This window comes from Malus domestica, chromosome 09 (genome assembly GCF_042453785.1).
Source record: "Malus domestica chromosome 09, GDT2T_hap1".
Classification (NCBI taxonomy): domain Eukaryota; kingdom Viridiplantae; phylum Streptophyta; class Magnoliopsida; order Rosales; family Rosaceae; genus Malus; species Malus domestica.
In genome coordinates this window covers 15,261,949-15,279,918 of record NC_091669.1, presented here as the reverse complement: position 1 = coordinate 15,279,918, position 17,970 = coordinate 15,261,949, and the positions used below count along the sequence as shown (strand labels likewise).

The 17,970-nt window shown below is 39.2% G+C and overlaps 4 protein-coding genes across 4 annotated transcripts; 1 reads left to right on the top strand and 3 right to left on the bottom strand.

Annotated features, from left to right (window-relative positions):
- The first annotated feature begins 2,767 nt into the window (after positions 1 to 2,767).
- Positions 2,768 to 4,518, top strand: SCL29 (nodulation-signaling pathway 1 protein). Its single transcript, NM_001300874.1, has one exon. The coding sequence runs from the start codon at positions 2,770 to 2,772 to the stop codon at positions 4,426 to 4,428; it is 1,659 nt and encodes a 552-aa protein (NP_001287803.1). The 5' UTR covers positions 2,768 to 2,769; the 3' UTR covers positions 4,429 to 4,518.
- A 3,655-nt stretch (positions 4,519 to 8,173) lies between these two features.
- On the bottom strand, positions 8,174 to 10,723 carry LOC103453617 (E3 ubiquitin-protein ligase SPL2-like). Its single transcript, XM_029108279.2, has 6 exons — positions 10,180 to 10,723; positions 9,989 to 10,090; positions 9,693 to 9,869; positions 9,456 to 9,577; positions 8,892 to 9,011; positions 8,174 to 8,639 (listed from the first exon to the last, which is right to left on the bottom strand). The coding sequence occupies exons 1-6, from the start codon at positions 10,513 to 10,515 to the stop codon at positions 8,348 to 8,350; spliced, it is 1,149 nt and encodes a 382-aa protein (XP_028964112.1). The 5' UTR covers positions 10,516 to 10,723; the 3' UTR covers positions 8,174 to 8,347.
- Positions 10,724 to 11,212: 489 nt separating this feature from the next.
- LOC103453614 (E3 ubiquitin-protein ligase SPL2-like) lies at positions 11,213 to 14,143 on the bottom strand. The gene is made up of 6 exons (XM_008393172.4): positions 13,564 to 14,143; positions 13,353 to 13,469; positions 13,072 to 13,242; positions 12,868 to 12,989; positions 12,113 to 12,232; positions 11,213 to 11,695 (listed from the first exon to the last, which is right to left on the bottom strand). Exons 1-6 carry the CDS (start codon positions 13,903 to 13,905, stop codon positions 11,416 to 11,418), a joined length of 1,152 nt encoding a protein of 383 aa, XP_008391394.1. The 5' UTR covers positions 13,906 to 14,143; the 3' UTR covers positions 11,213 to 11,415.
- A 103-nt stretch (positions 14,144 to 14,246) lies between these two features.
- LOC103453615 (E3 ubiquitin-protein ligase SPL2-like) lies at positions 14,247 to 17,160 on the bottom strand. The gene is made up of 6 exons (XM_008393173.4): positions 16,725 to 17,160; positions 16,525 to 16,626; positions 16,239 to 16,409; positions 16,019 to 16,140; positions 15,137 to 15,256; positions 14,247 to 14,656 (listed from the first exon to the last, which is right to left on the bottom strand). The coding sequence occupies exons 1-6, from the start codon at positions 17,070 to 17,072 to the stop codon at positions 14,368 to 14,370; spliced, it is 1,152 nt and encodes a 383-aa protein (XP_008391395.1). The 5' UTR covers positions 17,073 to 17,160; the 3' UTR covers positions 14,247 to 14,367.
- Between the last annotated feature and the right edge of the window lie 810 nt (positions 17,161 to 17,970).

Below are 17,970 nucleotides of genomic sequence, written 5' to 3'. Positions count from 1 at the left end.
AGAATTTGTGAGTTCGGTGACAGCGAAAATTTAATTTAGCTTTTATTGAGGCAGTTCGTGTAGCATGGGTTTGTGACTGGAAACACCTTTGGATTAAAACTGATTCCACTTTGGTTCAACATTACTTATATAAGGCTTTGTCAACAGTTTCATGGTTTCGTCAGATGAGTTTTGTTCCTACACATATCTATCGGGACGGCAACCAGGTCGCCTACTTGCTAGACTCTTATAAGGCTGCAGCTTACGCTTGACGTTGGTGGTCAATTATCCTATCATTTGCAGTCACTGTTCATACACGCAATTTGCCTTTTTTTCCTACTCATCGTTTTTGTTGACTGTTTGATGGTGTTGGCCTAGTCTCCTTACATGTACCTTTTTATAATTCTTACTAGCAATCGGCACACACCCTCTAAGGGTGCAACTAAATATGTTTTTTTTATTTTAGTACGACTTATTCTGAATGAGCGTGGATGACAACTCAAAAATAAAAAAAGACAAATAAAAAAAGTGGGAAAAGAAAAGGTAGGAGAACATGGGGAATGTAGAATGGTAATTTACATGGTTGTGATGTTATTATAAAAAACAATAAAATTTGTGTTATGCGTATACTAAATTGTCCACATTTTTTATTTTTGTTGAGTTCTGGTGAGAGGATTAGAATGGTAATTTATTGAGGTTTTGGTTGACAAACATGATTTTATTAATATATAATTTAGATATTAAAAAAATTTGGTAGAGAGTGGAGGGGCGAGGGTTTCAAGGTGCAATGTCATTTTTCCTTTGGGAAGAGTAGGTGTCTCGTACGCAACTATTAACAAATAGCTAATCTCGCCTAATTTTGCTGTACTTTCACCCAAAAAAAAAAAAGGGCAGTGCTAATAATATGTTGTTTAGAATCCTTCTCGTATTTTTTATTTTTTTTAGTTTCTGAAACTAATGTGTTTTAAGTAATATAGTTTGATTCACTGAAATCCTTATTAAGTAATATAATGTGAAATGTTTAAGGGCCGTCCGATAAATTGGACTGTTAATTATGATTTTATTTATTTATTTTACAGTTGGTTTAAAATTATTTAGTACGAATAGTTACAACTTACAAATACAAAAGTGCGTTAATATGTCGTCAATATTCAATCAATATGTCATCAAAGAGGGCAACAATCACGGTTATTTAGTACGAATAGTTACAACTTACATTCATAAAAGTGTGTTCAGTTGATATGTCGTCAATATTCAATCAATATGTCATCAAAGAGGGCAACAACCACTCAATATATTCATGAAAAAAAAAATCACAACTTCTGATCCAACTTGAGAGAGAGAACCCCGAGTGTAGGCGGCGGACTCTACCCAACGTCGAAGATGGCCACCAACGATGAGATAGCCCGACGACGGTGATGCAGGGATACAATGAAGAAGAAAGAACTTAGTAATCAAACTCTAAAAACAAGAATCATATCAACTGGGGGGCTAGATAATCCGGTTCCCTTTCTTACATTCTTTATTTAAAGTTGTCACATTCCGTCCTTATTTTACATTTTCTCAGAAAAAGAGGTGGTAACTGCCAAGAGAGAGGATTGAATTTGAGTAGGCAAAAAAGGGAGGCACAGCCACTCAAACTCTCTAGCTAATTGGTCCTCTTGTGTCAAGAAGAAATACCACACAACATCACCATTAGATTTAATTAAAACATTAGGGGGCAAAGAGAAGAACATAAATATTGACAAATGAAATAGAAAAGGTCCACCTTCAAAACCAAACATGTTTAAGAGTCTTTCCAAAAACACAAACCAGTAGCAAACGAAGTGTTTACAATTTTTAATTCTTTTGAACCAGTATCTGCCGTCTGCAGACTATTTAAATTCAACGCTAATCACATTTTCACAGCAGCTTCATCTCTATATCTAATCGTAATTAGTGGATCTCAATTGGCATGACATGCCAAGGAATAAGTTAACCTTTCAAGACACACAAGGGTTAATTACTTAATTAGAGTTGATTATCCCTAATGAAACATCACATCGTCCAAATTAACAGCACACCCCACATTACAATATGCCTTCCCTTGTCTCATTCATGCAGCCCCATTGCCTTAATCCATTAATTTAACATTTAACACATTTAACGTTTGATCCTATAATTTTTTTTTTTTTAAATGTGTCATCAAGTTTAAATTTCTTGCATTGCACCCTGAAGTTTTGAAATTGTATTAATTCAAATATTTCGTCTATTTGAACATCTAACCCTTCATTAAATTGACAAGGCGCCATATGTGGAGTCCGAATATGAGATGTGACATACCTTGCACGATTTGATCCGATTGATTGTCATTTTGAAAAACAAAGCATCGATTTAAGAGAAGACGCAGCTCTATGTCGAGTTTTTTAGGATTTTTAGGTTTTTTTTTTCTTCTATCAATGTGGTGCAAATGTGAGTCACATCAGCTCATACTCGTGATTCCACTCTCACCATAACATCAATTTAATGAAATATCAAATAATCAATTACATCAAAAGCATAAATTGATATTACTTCAAAACATTATGGTGCAATACGGAAAAATTGAAACTTTGTGAATCACTTTGAAAATCATTCAGAACTTGGAGGGTATCCCATAAAATACCTCCATCCATTTTGGTCAATGATCAAACTTTGTCACCTTTTGACAAAAACAAAAAAAAAAAAAAAATTTGTCACCTACCTTAAGAAACCCCTTTTCTCTCTTCATCATCTTCACTTCCTCTTCCCTTTCTGAAATTCTCAAGCACAATGACCACTGAACAACCAGAGCCAAACTCCACCTCAGATCATATCTTGGATTGGCTTGAAGATTCAGTCACTTTCTTCCCATCTTTCTGGGATGATCCTTACCATTCAAATGACATCGATGGAGGACTTCAATGGTGGGATGAGAGCCATGATCTTGTTCATCCCACCACCAATCCTACTTGTCTCAACAACCCAACTGGCATTTCAATCCCAACAACCACCACAGGGCCCCCAAATCCAGCCAATTTGAATCATCCGTCACCTACCGATTCATCTAAGAAGCGAAAGGCGTCCCCGGAACAGCAACACATTGATCGGAAGAACCACCACGGCCGTCCGATCAATCCTGCCGTCCCGGGGAACCAATCAGGTGAAGAGGTAGTAGTGGTGCCAGTTAAGAAATCAAATGGGAACAAAAAAGGGACAGCCAAGGGTACGGGGAATAACTGTAATAACGGTAATAGCAAGGAAGGGAGGTGGGCAGAGCAGTTGCTAAACCCTTGTGCCTCAGCCATCACAGGTGGGAATTCGACACGTGTCCAGCACCTCCTCTTCGTTCTCCACGAGCTTGCCTCAGTCACCGGCGACGCCAACCACCGCTTGGCAGCTCACGGGCTCCATGCGCTGAATCAGCACCTGTCCTCCTCCTCCTCCTCCTCTGCCCCTAACGGCTCTGCCTCAGCGGCGCCGGTTACTTTCACTTCCACAGAACCAAGATTTTTCCAAAAATCTCTGATGAAATTCTATGAGGTGAGTCCATGGTTTGCATTTCCAAATAACATTGCGAACTCTTCAATTCTCCAACTTATTGCGGAAGAATTTGATCGAACTCGAACCCTTCACATTGTCGATGTCGGTGTGTCTCATGGTATGCAATGGCCTACTCTGCTCGAGGCCCTGACTCACCGGCCAGGCGGCCCTCCGCCATTGGTCAAGATCACAGTTATTGCCGGCGCTGAAAACAACCAAAACAGAGGGACCCCATTTGCAGTAGGTCCTCCCGGTGAAAATTTCTCCAATAGACTCCTCAGTTTCGCCAAGTACATGAACATCAATTTGCAAATTAAGCGCCTCGACGATCAGCCATTGAAAACTCTGAATGCTCAACTGATCGATGCCTCCAATGACGAAACACTGATCGTTTGCGTGCAATTCAGGCTACACCAACTGAACCACAACGCCCCGGATGAGAGAACCGAGTTCTTGAAGTCCCTGAGGAGCATGGAGCCAAAGGGGGTGATCCTAAGCGAGAACAACATGGAGTGCAGCTGCAACAACTGCGGGGATTTTGCGACGGGGTTTTCGAGGCAGGTGGAGTACTTGTGGAGGTTCTTGGACTCGACCAGCGCGGCGTTCAAAGGGCGGGAGAGCGAGGAGAGGAGGGTGATGGAAGGGGAGGCAGCGAAGGCACTGACGAACCGGGGGGAGATGAATGAGGGGAAGGAGAAGTGGGGTGAGAGGATGAGAAGGGTAGGGTTTGTGGGGGAGGTGTTTGGGGAGGATGCCATTGATGGAGGAAGAGCCTTGCTGAGGAAGTATGATAGTAATTGGGAGATGAAAGTGGATGAGAAGGATGGGTGTGTAGGGTTGTGGTGGAAGGGGCAGCCTGTTTCTTTTTGTTCATTGTGGAAGCCTCATGAGAGAGAAGGCAACAATTAAACTAGGTGGTTATATTTTTATTTTTATTTTGAACTTTACGGTTTTTATTCCTGATTATCGTATTTAATTAAACGAAAACAACCGACATAATTAGATACGAGTGTATTTATTATTTTTCAAATTTAAGATTGGGTTTGCAGTTTAGTGTTCTAGCTTTATATCTACTTGATTTCTCCTTCTCCTTTAACTTCTCCATCTGTGGAGTGGTCCACAAATTCTGAACTTTTTCATTCTTATTTTGGGTTCAAGTAGTATACGAGGATGGTGGAAGAAATATGAAATGAACGTGGATGAAATGAGTTGAGTGAAACACAAAATGAAATCGAAAACTAATTTGAAGCTATTTTCTTCCAAATTCGTTTAATCTCCTTCATTTCTTTCTCATCCATCCCTTTATCTTTTTTCATTGTTAATTTCTTCCACATATTTTTCCTTTATCTTTACCAAACAAACTAAAAACGAAATAGTTTTCAAATCCGCGCAATAATATACCCAATTTCGGTCCACCTCAAAGTTTCCAGTTTAATTTTCTCTAGCTTTACCTATGTATGTATGTCATGTGCAAGGGTGAAAAGTCATGATTAAGATGATAATCATATTTGATCCTTCTCATTTGTTCGCCATAAAGCACGAGCTGCGAGAAAGAGAGATTTTCAATCTTGTACTAATCGCCAATCTCGATTCAACTACAAGCCTGCTATTCAATCGATTGAAAATCGGATTGTACATTACGGGAACAATTGCAAAATATAAAACATAAGCTTATTTGGATGTGCTTTTAAAACGATTGAAAACTTTTTAGAGAAAATATTTTTAGGTTTTAAAAACACTTGAAGCGTTTTCTGTAAGAAGCACCAGTTATATGCTTTTTAGAGATAACATTTTCACCAAAAACGTTTTCAGTCATTTTAAAAACACATCCAAACTAATCAATAAGTGATTTCCACATATTTTAGAGCTTGTTTGGTTTCCTATTTGAAATTTTTTATCATTTCTCAAAACATTTCTTAAGAACATTTTTTGAAAACAATTTTCTTTAAGATTAAAAAACTTGATTGGTTTGCGATGTAAAAATTTTAAATCTTATGACTTAAACTAGACAAAGAGATCTAAAAAGAGGGGGTCGCATGAAAGATAGAGAGAGGAAAGAGAAGGAAAGAAAGTAAAAGATGATTAAAGGAAAGAGAAAGAAGAGAAGATCGGACGAGATAGAGAGGAAGATGTGTGAGAAATAACCGAAAGAATGAAGAGAACGGATTTGAGGAGAGACGAAATAGGAAGAAAAAAAGGAGAGAGAGAATAAAAGAGAGATAGATTTGGAGTGAGAGGGGAGAAGGGAGAAAGAAATGAATGAGTTTAAATTTAAAATCTCTAAAAACTGACTTTTTATGTTTTTAGAGAATAGACTATATTTTTTAGTTAGTCTTGAATTCAGTTTTTGAAAATAGTCCTACCAAATAAGTTTTTAAGGCCTAAAACTTGAAAATTACTTTTGAGTTTAAAAATTTGGATTCAAGTAAAGTACCAAATATGCTCTTAATTTCTCACACAAATCTTTTCTTTCTCACTATTATGTTGAATAAGTAAAAATGTGTATTTTATCATTTTCAATCGAAAAATAATATAAAAAAAATGACACCACTGAAACGTAAGCCCCGTTCAGTTAGTCCAATGGACCAAGCGAATAACTGTTAAGTCGGCCAAGATTAGTCCGGGCTTGAAGCCTAAAAGGCTCCACACGTGTCTCAGCCCATCGCACGGGGCGATAAGACTCCAAGCCTACGGAGGGTACCTGTTTCCAGGCCTGCATCTCTGCAGATAGGGGCCCGGGGACTTTCCTGGGTCTAATTCTTTTTACAGAAATATGACCCAATCGCCTCGTCCAGTGGTGTCATTAGTAGGTTCTCCAACAAGCTTTATAAACAGCACAAAGAACCCTTGCGTGAGCGATGTGGGATTCCCAACAAAGCTTACCATACGTGCCTCTAATAAACACACTTTACAAAAATTGTAATTTCCGATTCAGTTTACTGAGAAACGAAAGAAACCAAAACGCGCGGTTTGGTTCTTTGAACGACGACGGCACTGTTCTTTGTTTCCCCGGGAGACGAATACGCCGGATTTGAGGCTATTCCACTTGCCGACGACGGCGGACTTGGCTTCGACGGTGCCGCGTAAGACGACGAGCTTTGCATCGGAGGGCTGAGATTCGTCAGGGGCGAGGATTGCGCGGTGTCCGGAGACTTTGACGTAGGGAGCGTTACGGAGCTTGAGCAGCGCTGAGGAGGTGTAGGCGAACTTGATGACGGTACGCGAGGCGGCGCACGCTAGGACTACCCCCAAAGCGGCGCCGTTGTAGGAGAGGGCGAGTTGGGAGAATAGGTTTATTACGGCTCGCTCGTGCAACGACATTGCATTGTCGTTTGGGTTCTACATGTATTAGGGGGAAGCGGTGTGAGAAGAGAAGGTGGTCGTTTGGCGCCGCGACTGGTGGAGTGGCGGGATGGAGGAGAATAAAAGAAAATGAATTAAAAAGTATTAAAGTATTAAATATTGCATTGGTGATGGGAAGAAACAAAAAAGCAATGCTTTAAATCAATAAAAAAAATAATAAAAAGCATTTAAAAATTAATCAAATTTCTTTTGAAGGTGCTATCAAATTTGGCAACAAGGAGGAGAGATATATTTTCATGTCATGTTACATCAGATTTGGTTTTTCGGTTGGAAAACGTTATTGCTATCTTTTATTATCGTTACTGCTGATTTAAACATTTTGACATCTCTTTTGGAAATGCTCTGAGACGGTTTAATTTTTGCTTTAATTTTCAAACTCCAGCATATCACCTATACATATCCTTAGTTGAGATAAAATTAATTTAGTATAATTATTCTATTGTTCTAACCCGTAAAAATGTATATCACATTAGCTGAGCGTGTTTAATGTGTCAAAATTGAGTTATGAGTGACACTGATCCATGTATTTATCATTGATAACTATATTTTAATCTCTAGTTTCAAAAATGTCAATTTTTATAAAAAAAAATTCAATGTAACAAAAAAAACTTAGTTGAATATAACATATAAGGGTTAAAAAAAAGAAAACTAATGAAAATGGCTTGAAAACTTTGAGTTTTAATGATAAGGACAAAATAAAGGGTAAAATGAATAGTACCAGGATTGAGTAAAAATGTGATTTTTCGTTAAAGTGAACAGTACCAGATGCTTTTCGTTAAAGTTCCCTTAAAAAAAATCGAAAACCGAAATCAACCCAAATGTCAAAAACCGAACCGAACTAAAATGGCTCGTTCGGTTTCAGTTTTCTTAGTTCAGAAATCAAACCGGACCAAATTAAATAAATATTTATTTATTTATGTTGGATATTTAATTATGAAACCCAATTTATGTGCATTTATAGCCCGATTAAAATGTTTAACTTAATTTAAGCCCAAAACATAATTCAAGACCCAATAGGATTATTCTCTCTCTTCATTTCTCCAGACTTTCAGAATTCAATGGATGTGGGACTGCCATAATTTCAAGGGAACTTTAACGAAAAGTATCTGGTACTGTTCACTTTAACGAAAAACCATATTTTTACACTAAAAAGGCAATCTTGGTACTATTCACTTTACCCTTTATTTTGTCCTTATCATTAAAACTCAAAGTTTTCAGACCTTTTTCATTAGTTTTCCTTAATTTCAATGGTTAGAGTCTTCAATCCAGCAGAAAAAAAACAAACTAGCAATTTTCAGAAATTAGTGTAATTTTCCTTTTCAAAACTACAAAATACATAAATTAGTATCTTTGTTAAATACACAAAACATGCCTAAACCACACTACTTTGAGCTCTAGTCTCTAGCACTTTAACCCGAGACGAACAGTCCCTCACATAGTTTCTCCTAATACTAGAACACCGACGTTAAGAATCATATATTCGCACTGAAGCGCGGATATCCTGCCGGCAAACGGGACAGCATGGTGTTACATTCCGTTGGATTGATATGCTACACGGGTGGCAGCAAACACGATGCCCGCAAGGAATGAATGCCGATCGCCTTCTCCTCATCAGACATATGACACACAACTGTCCATCTGGAACCTCTCCTACTTCCTCCTCTTCTTCAATTTGAGTTTCAGTATTGCCGTCAGCAGCAGGGATTGATTGCTGTGACTGCCTTCCTTGCTTCCACGCTTTCAATTTATCCCAATTCCTGAAATAATACATGTAAATCAGTTTAACGAAACTCACATTTCCGATCAATGTGATCATCAGTGTTTAACCATTTCAATTTCATCTCTTAAATTATAGTGGGTGAGTATGAGATCTACAACTCATGTCCGTGGACTGTAAAAAGTTGTCCTTTACATCGGCCTAGAAACATCAAATAGCCCTATCGATATTGAACAAGAACTCGCAAGTAGAATGGAGTGAAAGAATGTCACATTTGGAAAGAAATGTGCACCTCGAAACAGCATAGCCAAGGATTCCAATTGACATTGAAACAAGAACAATCCCACTCCAGAATAGCACTCTTGTGCGTGAAGTAAGTTCCACAACCATCTCATCCTTAGACATCTCAGAGCTGTAAAAGACACAATATCATTCAGGGAAGTCGAGCAATAAATAAACTCACGTTCTTACAGCAACATACTATCAAACAGTGAGGTATAACAAAAAAGAACAGCAGAGAATTGGAATCTTCAACACAAAAAGAAAGAAGGTAAAGCAATATATATTATTTGACAACAGAATATTTGTCCCCTGGATGACCGAACTGAAACTTAAATCCGAGTTCAAGGTTTTAGCCACAAAATAAATCCAATGGATGAGAGCACTGCTGCACAGGTATATTATGATAGAATAAACTACAAGTTACTGATGTCCTAGCTAATATACCAGACTATTTGACAACCATTAACAGGATAGAGAAGGCATTTTCCAGAGTAATTAATAAACTTTTCATATCCGACGGCAATACTGAAATATAGAGATTAAAGAGACCATGTTCAAGAACAAGCTCACTTACAGAAAATAGGGAAGATCTTTGCACGACTTGATATCCGGCACTCCATTTTTTAAACTGCAGAGACCGACAGCGCTAATTTCCTTTCCCAATGGAAGAATCTTCTCTTCATCGAGAAAACCAATCTTCCAAACCAGAAACGAAAAACGACATCATAAAAAGGAGAAGCTAAGGAGCACTGGAGCAAATAACTGAGATCCTAAGAAGCACACAATGGGAGGCAAAACTAGCAAAACTCACCGGGTATTCATGCCGGAAGAGTGCATCAACGAGTTTATATTTGTAGGGAGAAGCATTAACAGGATGAAAATTAAGATAAACTGTAGTAAGAGGTAAGGGATGTCTTGATTCATCTACATTCACAACAACAAATTCCGAAACCCTCCTTCGACTACCTTCAACAAGAACAAAAGGAACCTACACCAATATAAATCAAAATTTACCCTTTAATTTCTAAATTTTATGCATTCAAATAAATTTAAAATAACCATAGAAATTCACAGAAAATATTGAAAATAATTAACCAGTTCCAGTACCGTTCTTAAATCCTTCGACTCTTGCTCTCTCCAAGGCTTCAAAATTAAACTTCTCAAATCAAACGGAAATCCGATGAAGTTCTTCCGATCCTTATAAACACACTTTACAAAAATTGAAATTTCCAGTTCAGTTTCCTCCAAACAAAAACGAAGATTAAATTTACTGAGCAACGACAGAAATAAAAAATCACCGTTTGAGTTCTCTGAACGACGACGGCACTGTTCTTTGTTCCCCGAGAGACGAATACGCCGGATTTGGGGCTATTCGACTTGCCGTCGACGGTGCCGCGTAAGACGACGAGCTTTGCATCTGAGGGCTGAGATTCGTCGGGGGCGAGGATTGCGCGGAGGTCGGAGACTTTGACGTAGGGAGCGTTACGGAGCTTGCGCAGGGCTGAGGAAGTGTAGGCGAACTTGATGACGGTACGCACGGCAGCGCACGCTAGGACTACGCCCAAAACGGCGCCGTCGCAGGAGAGGGCGAGTTGGGAGACTAGGTTGATTACGGCTCGCTCGTGCAACGACATTGCGATGATTGTCGTTTGGGTTCTACATGTATCAGAGGGGAAACGGTGTGAGAAGGGAAGGTGGTGGTTTGGCGCCGCGACTGGTGGAGTGGCGGGCTGGAGGAGAGACGGTGGGAGTTTTCGGGAAGTGGTGGTCTTTTAGTAGATTTAATCGGAGACATGGGTGATTTAGCGATTCACCATTTTGGTGCGCATTTGAGGCGGTTCAACTTTAATTTATGCTCATTTAAGGACATTGTGAAGTCCTAATTAATTAGGAAATTTTGACAGAATAATATATTTACGATACCACTTGATACTACGGTTTCATAGTAATCCTCTTCACTTATAAATAAGAAATCTTAAATTCGATTCCTTCACCAAAAACGAATTTAAATCACATTGTTGCTATCCCAGTAACACCCATATTTTGTCAATTTATATGCCTTTAGCCCCCATACTTTGTAGTAGCCCTAAAGGTGTCATGATATCAATATTCATCGTCCATCTTTATAAGTTTATTTTTCTGTACAATTTAACTAATAGTAATTACAATACATATAATTGTACAAATATAATAAATAAATTATATAACATAGGTTATGGTATAATAATTTTGGACACAATTATGTACGATTCTAAGTCGTAATTTGGTTGATACGGTAATTTGGTAAAAACTTACACCCCTTAGAGGGTCATCTATCTAATACACTTCCAATGGTTAAAGCTTCTTACTCAGAGTAGTCAGTACCAATTAAAACATTCGTGTAGCACAAAGCTTCACAATTACGTACAAGATGAATCTACTTCAACTTTTACATACACCAAAACATACCTAAACTATAATCCTTCCAACTCTTACCACTTAACCCCAGAAGCAAAATTCCCACACATCGTTTCTCCTAATACTAGGATACCATGTTAAGAATCATATACACGCAGTGAAGTGCGGATCTCCTGCCGACAAACAGGACACTTTGGTGCTATGTCCCGTTCGATTGATATGCTACAGGGGTGGCAACAGACTCGATGCCCACAAGGAATGAATGCTGATCGTCTTCTCCTCATTAGACATATGACACACAACTGTCCCTCTGGAACATCCTCTTCTTCAATTTGAGCTTCAGCGTCGCTGTCAGCAGCCTGGCTTGATTGCTGTAACTGCCTTTGTTGCCTCCACACTTTCCATTTATTCCAATTCCTGAAACAAGAGAGTGGAAATTTAGGAATTTAATGACTTTTCTCCACCGCTCCTTGGCGATGAAAGTTGAGTTAAAAACCATTTTCATTGTCCAGGCCCGGTGGAGAAAATAAATTATCAAATTCCTAGTGGTTAGGGCCTTCCCCCCTCCCCTTAGTTTAGAATAGCGTAGAATATTGCTTGTGATAAAAAAACCCTTCAAAGGAGGCACAGCTTTATCCATGCAAGACATGCGAGAGAAATGTTAAAAGAAACTGTTAACAACCCGATGAAGGATCAATAGGATATTACACATCATGGTAATTCAGAGCACTATACAAGGCTGCCCGTTATACCAGCCTAGAGACATTTAACAACTATCAAGATTTGCAAGCAGAATAGGGTAAAAGAACTTAACATCTCAGGGAAAAGTTTTACCTCACAACTGCATAGCTAAGGACTCCAATTGACATTGAACCAAGAACAAATGCGGTCCAGAACAGCATTCTTGTGCTTGATGCAAGATCTCCAACCATCTCATCCTTAGACATCTCAGAGCTGCAAGTGATACAATATCAGATAATATACAGTATAAATACGCTTCTGACAGAAAATTAAAAACAGAAAAAAAAATCTTTAGGGCTCTCAAGCGTAAAATGACCTTCCTACTGCCACATATTATCAATCACGGAAAGAAAAGGAAAAGAAAAGAGAAGGATTGAACTTAAATCCAGCACTGGCTACTATAAAGGGTGACAGTACTACTGCACGGGTACATTATAAAAGAAAATTTCTCTCTTCTCAGTGTGAACAAAATTAAAAACTTCTCACTAGCTGTGTCGTACTTTGTGTAAAAAGTGTCCCTGATCCTGACCGTATATATTGCAAAGCAGTAATAGGAGCATTAAGACCAAGCTTTGTAGTGCTAGGAGGATTGCTAGCGTGGCGTTAGATATTTCAAAGATGAAAACACTAGGATTGATTGCTAGTAAACCATACAGTTTGACAACCATTAAAATGGAAGGGTAGCAGCATTGAAGCAATCAACCATTTAACAAATCCAAGACAGATAACCCCGAAAAAGGAGAGTCCTAGACACAACACCAGAAAGTGTTTGGCAGATTAAAAATAATGATTTCTTCATACCCGACCACAATACTGAAGAGAACATGATGGAGAACAAACCCACTTACAGAAAATAGGGAAGATCGTTGCAGAACTTGATTTCCGAGACTCCATTTTTCAAACTGCAAAGACCCACAGCACTAATCTCCTTTCCCACCGGAAGAATCTTGTCAACAGTGAGGACACCAATCTTCAAATTCGGAAAGAAAAACGATAAGATAAAGAACGCCAAAGCAAATAGCACAATGAGAGCGAAAGCTTGCAAAACTCACAGGGTAGTTAGTGCCGAAAAGTGCCTTCAAGAATGAAAATGGTGAAGGATTTACAGGTTGTAAATGATGATAAGCTATCGTAAGAGGTATGGGATGGCTTGATCCATCCACATTCACAACCACCATATCCCGAATCGGCCATTGATCACCATCAACAAGAACGAAAGGAACCTACATAAATGTAAAACAAAATTACCATTTCTTTTCATAGTTTAACGCAAAATAAGCTTGATCATCGTCAAAATTCACAGAAATACTGAAAAATTAAGGCAATCGAGTACCTTTCTAACCAAATTCGATTCGTGTTCTTCCGAGTCTTTCCAGTGTCTCCAATACCTCCATACTATCGATCTCAAATTAAAGAATCCAATAAAACCCTTCCACTTGTGAATTATATACTGGGAGAACAAATTTGGAATTCAAATTTTCATCCAAACACACCACAAGAAATCACGGAAATTGAATTTTCTGAGCCAAGAAAGAAAGACGCACCGTCTTAGTACTCTGAAGGATGACGGCTCTGTCATTTCTATCTTTGGAGACGAGTACGCCGGACTTGAAGGCCGTCCACGTGCCGTCGACGAGGGACTTCGCTTCGACGGTGCCGCGTACAACGACGAGCTTGTCCGAGTGATCAAGGGGGAGGATTGAGCGGAGATCGGAGACTTTGACGGCTGGCGCCTGACGGAGATTTCTTAGAGCTGAGGAGGAGGCGGTGAAGTTGAGGACGGAGCGCATGGCGGCGCAAGCGAGGGCGACGCCCAAAACGGCGCCGTCCCAGGAGAGGACGAGTTGCGAGAGTAGGGAGATGATGGCATTGCTGTCCGACGACATTGTGGTAGTTGTCGTTTGGTTTCTTACACTCGGATATGTGGGTGATGCGTGTAGGGTGGTTTGGAATTTGGCGGTTAATTTTGCAACACCAATGCAAGTAAATTTCACTTTTACCAAACAGGTTACAAACGCAGTTGATTGATATAGAGGATTGGATGGGATAAGTTTTCTTCATGTTCCAAAGTCAAACTCTCCCCCGCTCACAATCTAGTTACGAGTGACATGACACCAACCCGACCTATTACTATTCATCATTTTGTGAATCGTGTTGCATTTGCGTTCGTGTCCAAGTACTGCAACCCTCAAGAAAAAGAAAATGATGTTTGCTATGTGGCCCGAAATTACCAATAACGAAATTGGCTTACGCTTCGCATAAGGCTTCACAAGTACATACGAGATGAATCTACTTCCAACTTTTATATACACCGAACATGCCACAGTTTCTCCAAAATACTAGACATGTTAAGAATCATATATTCGCAGTGAAGTGCGGATCTCCTGCCGACAAACAGGACACTTCGGTGCTATGTCCCGTTCGATTGATATGCTGCAGGGGTGGCAACAAACTCGATGCCCGCAAGGAATGAATGCTGACCGCCTTCTCCTCGTCAGACATATGACACAAAACTGCCCCTCTGGAACATCTCCTGCATCCTCGTCTTCAATTTGAGCTTCCGCATTGCTGTCAGCATCCCGGCTTGATTGCTGTAACTGCCGTTGTTGCCTCTCCACTTTCCATCTATTCCAATTCCTGAAACAATTTGTTAATCAGTTTCTTGAAACTCATTTCACATCGCTGTGATCATCATTGGTTAACCATTTCCATTTCGTCTCTTAAATTCAAACATCAAGTACGCGACAGTTTTGTAATTACTGAAGTTGTAATATCAAATCTTGAAAGAAAAAATAAAAAATTATTCATGATGCATGTCGTGCATTCCTGTATTTCACTGAACATAATTTCCTTTCTCCACCGCTCCTTGACAATGAAAGTTAAGTTAAACACCATTTAAAGGATATCTCTAGCCATGCAAGACATACGAGAGAGATATTAAAAGAAACTGAACATTCAGAAGTCAACATAGTTAAATGGCACCCGAGGAAATTCAGTAACGTTGCAAAATGTTCTCCTTGTTACCACCCTAGAGACATTTACTAGCTATCAAGATTGAACAGGAAGATGCAAGCAGAATAGGGTAAAGGAATTTAACATTTCAAGGAAAATATTTACCTCACAACAGCATAGCCAAGGACTCCAATTGACATTGAACCAAGAACAATCCCAACCCAGAACAGCATTCTTGCACGTGATGCAAGATCTGCAACCATCTCGTCCTTAGACATCTCAGAGCTTCAAAAGATACAATATCAGATAAAATACAGTATAAATACGCTTCTGACTGAAAATTACAAAAAAAGAAGTATAGATAAGATAGGGCCCTCGGACGAAATGGACCTTCCTACGGCCACATATTATCAATAAAAAAAACCTGGAATCTTCAAAACAAACTAATAAAGTTTATAAAAAGCTATAATATTTCTCTCCTCTAGATGACAAGACTGAAACTTAGTTCCGGAACCAGATTTTATAATGGATGAGAGCACTGCTAAACTGATACATTATGATAGAGTAAACAAGAAGTTACTGGAAGCTTTTACGCTTTTCTTTCTATTTCTTTCTCTTCTCTGTATCACCCCCTTGCTGTGCCTTCTCTTCATCCTCACACATTGGCAGAATCAAAATCTTCCTTTACTTACCCAATAAAACAATAATTATTGTTAATCTAATCCATCTTAGGATGCACGTCATACTTCGTGAAAAAAGTGGCAACTGATTCTGAGAGAGAGAGAGAAGCTTTTCGTAGTGGCGTTAGCTATTTCAAAGATGGAAACACTCCTGAGAGAGAGAAGATTATACCAGACTGTTCAAATTAAGTTACCACTGACTAGTTAAGGAATCTAAGTATCTAATATCATAGCTAGTATATCATATTATTCAACAACCATTAAACTGGAATGGTAGCAATGTTGACGTCAATCATCCTCATCACAAATCCTACACATATTAACCCCGAAAAAAGAAAAGAACATGTTGAAGAATAAACCCACTTACAGAAAATAGGGAAGATCCTTGCAGGACTTGATTTCCGGGACTCCATTTCTCAAACTGCAGAGACCTACAGCACTAATCTCCTTTCCCACCGGAAGAATCTTCTCAACATTGAGGAAAGCAACCTTCAAATCGGAAACAAAAATTGATAAGCTAAAGAACGCCAAAGCAAATAACTCAGATACTAAAAAGCACATTGAGAGCGAAAACTTGCAAAACTCACAGGGTAGTTAGTGCCAAAAAGTGCTTCCAAGAAAGAATAGGGAGAAGCATGTACAGGTTGCAAATGATGATAAGCTATCGTAAGAGGTAAAGGATGCCTTGATCCTTCCACATTCACAACCACAATATCCCGAATCGGCCATTGATCACCATCAACAAGAACGAAAGGAACCTACACAAATATGAAATCAAAATTACCATTTCTTTTCATAATTTAATGCATTCAAGTAAACTAAATTGCCATCAAAATTCACAGAAAATACAGAAAAATTAAGGCATTCGAGTACCTTTCTGACCAAATTCGATTCGTGCTCTCTCCAATACCTCCAAATTATCGCTCTCAAATCAGACGACCATCCGATTAAGCCCTTCCACTCCTGAACTATACACTGCACAAAAACAATTCTGAATTCAATTTTTCATCCAAACACACCGCAAGAAATAACAGAAACTGAATTTTCTGAGCCATGAAAGAAAGCAAACGTACCGTTTTGGTACTGTCAACGATGACGGCTCTGTGATTTGTTTCTTTAGAGACGAGTACGCCGGACTGGAGGCCCGTCCACGTGCCGTCGACGGCGGACTTGGCTTCGACGGTGCCGCGTACAACGACGAGCTTGTCGGATTGATCGAGGGGGAGGATTGAGCGGAGATCGGAGACTTTGACGGCGGGGGCATCACGGAGCTTGCTTAGGGATGAGGAGGTGGAGGTGAAATTGAGGACGGAGTGCACGGCGGCGCAAGCTAGGGAGACGCCCAGAACGGCGCCGTCCCAGGAGAGGACGAATCGGGAGAGTTGGGAGACGAAGACATTGTCTGGAACTGGCGACGACATCGCGGTGGTTGTCGTTTGGTTTTACATTCGAAAGTGAGTGATGAAAGAGAACGTGGTGGGGTGGTGGGGTGGTGGTTTGGAACTTTGGCGGTTAGTAGATTAATTCAAAGACCGTGGATCGTTTAGTAATTTAGCACACATTGACGACTTTTACGGGACAGGTGGTAATTTTTTATTTTTTATTTTGGGCCTGAAGGAGCCATACGTCTCAATAAGCAAAGCCCATATTTTTTTTTTGTCAAAACAAGGCCCATATTTAAAAAATAACAAAAAACAAACCCGGTGAAGTTGTATTTCTAGCTAAAATGATCCAACTTTGACATTTTATTGCTGAAATTTCAGCAACTAAGTATTAAAAGTGGATTGCTTCAGCCAAAAGCACAAAAATAAGTGCTATGACACACCCCGATTAGAGTCGAGGCATACTGGCCGTCACCCGAATGTGATGTAACCAAAAGTGTAAGTGATGTAAATATGTGAATAAATTAAAACCGAAACTAGAACTTATTTAAACTAATAAAGTGAGTGCGCAATAGTGGGTAGAACCCATAGAATACAAATGTTCAGAGCATAAATGACAAAGTAGTGCAGTTGAAACTAATTAAGTACTTAATACACAACCGGGAAAAGTCCTTACATTATTTATGGATATGTTAGAATCACCGGATATTCCTCGGAATCCACAGAGTAAATCAGCTAACTAGGACCTGGAGGGGAGAAAAACAGAAAGGTGAGTGGGCAAAAACAAAAGTTTATAAAATCCATTTATTTTCTGAACATACTAACCCCTCGCTTTAAAACATGTATAGTTTCCAGAAAATCATACTATGTATAAGTATGAAATCAAATGCAAATAAAAAATAATTCCAGAAATATGCCAATCACAATATCCCAACAG

What these genes read in the sequence shown, in the direction of transcription:
- LOC103453614 (XM_008393172.4), bottom strand. Translation starts at nt 13,905, where the DNA reads ATGTCGTCGGACAGCAATGCCATCATCTCCCTACTCTCGCAACTCGTC. An exon ending in AACGATCTTCCCTATTTTCT is followed by an intron (nt 12,233 to 12,867) that starts GTAAGTGGGTTT and finishes TATCACTTGCAG; the next exon opens with CTCTGAGATGTCTAAGGATG. An exon ending in CTTAGCTATGCAGTTGTGAG is followed by an intron (nt 11,696 to 12,112) that starts GTAAAACTTTTC and finishes CTCTTGTTTCAG; the next exon opens with GAATTGGAATAAATGGAAAG.
- LOC103453615 (XM_008393173.4), bottom strand. Translation starts at nt 17,072, where the DNA reads ATGTCGTCGCCAGTTCCAGACAATGTCTTCGTCTCCCAACTCTCCCGA. An exon ending in AATCGAATTTGGTCAGAAAG is followed by an intron (nt 16,410 to 16,524) that starts GTACTCGAATGC and finishes ATATTTGTGTAG; the next exon opens with GTTCCTTTCGTTCTTGTTGA. An exon ending in AAGGATCTTCCCTATTTTCT is followed by an intron (nt 15,257 to 16,018) that starts GTAAGTGGGTTT and finishes TATCTTTTGAAG; the next exon opens with CTCTGAGATGTCTAAGGACG.
- LOC103453617 (XM_029108279.2), bottom strand. Translation starts at nt 10,515, where the DNA reads ATGTCGTTGCACGAGCGAGCCGTAATCAACCTAGTCTCCCAACTCGCC. An exon ending in TCGTTCAGAGAACTCAAACG is followed by an intron (nt 10,091 to 10,179) that starts GTGATTTTTTAT and finishes ATTTTTGTAAAG; the next exon opens with TGTGTTTATAAGGATCGGAA. An exon ending in CTTGGCTATGCTGTTTCGAG is followed by an intron (nt 8,640 to 8,891) that starts GTGCACATTTCT and finishes GTATTATTTCAG; the next exon opens with GAATTGGGATAAATTGAAAG.
- SCL29 (NM_001300874.1), top strand. Translation starts at nt 2,770, where the DNA reads ATGACCACTGAACAACCAGAGCCAAACTCCACCTCAGATCATATCTTG.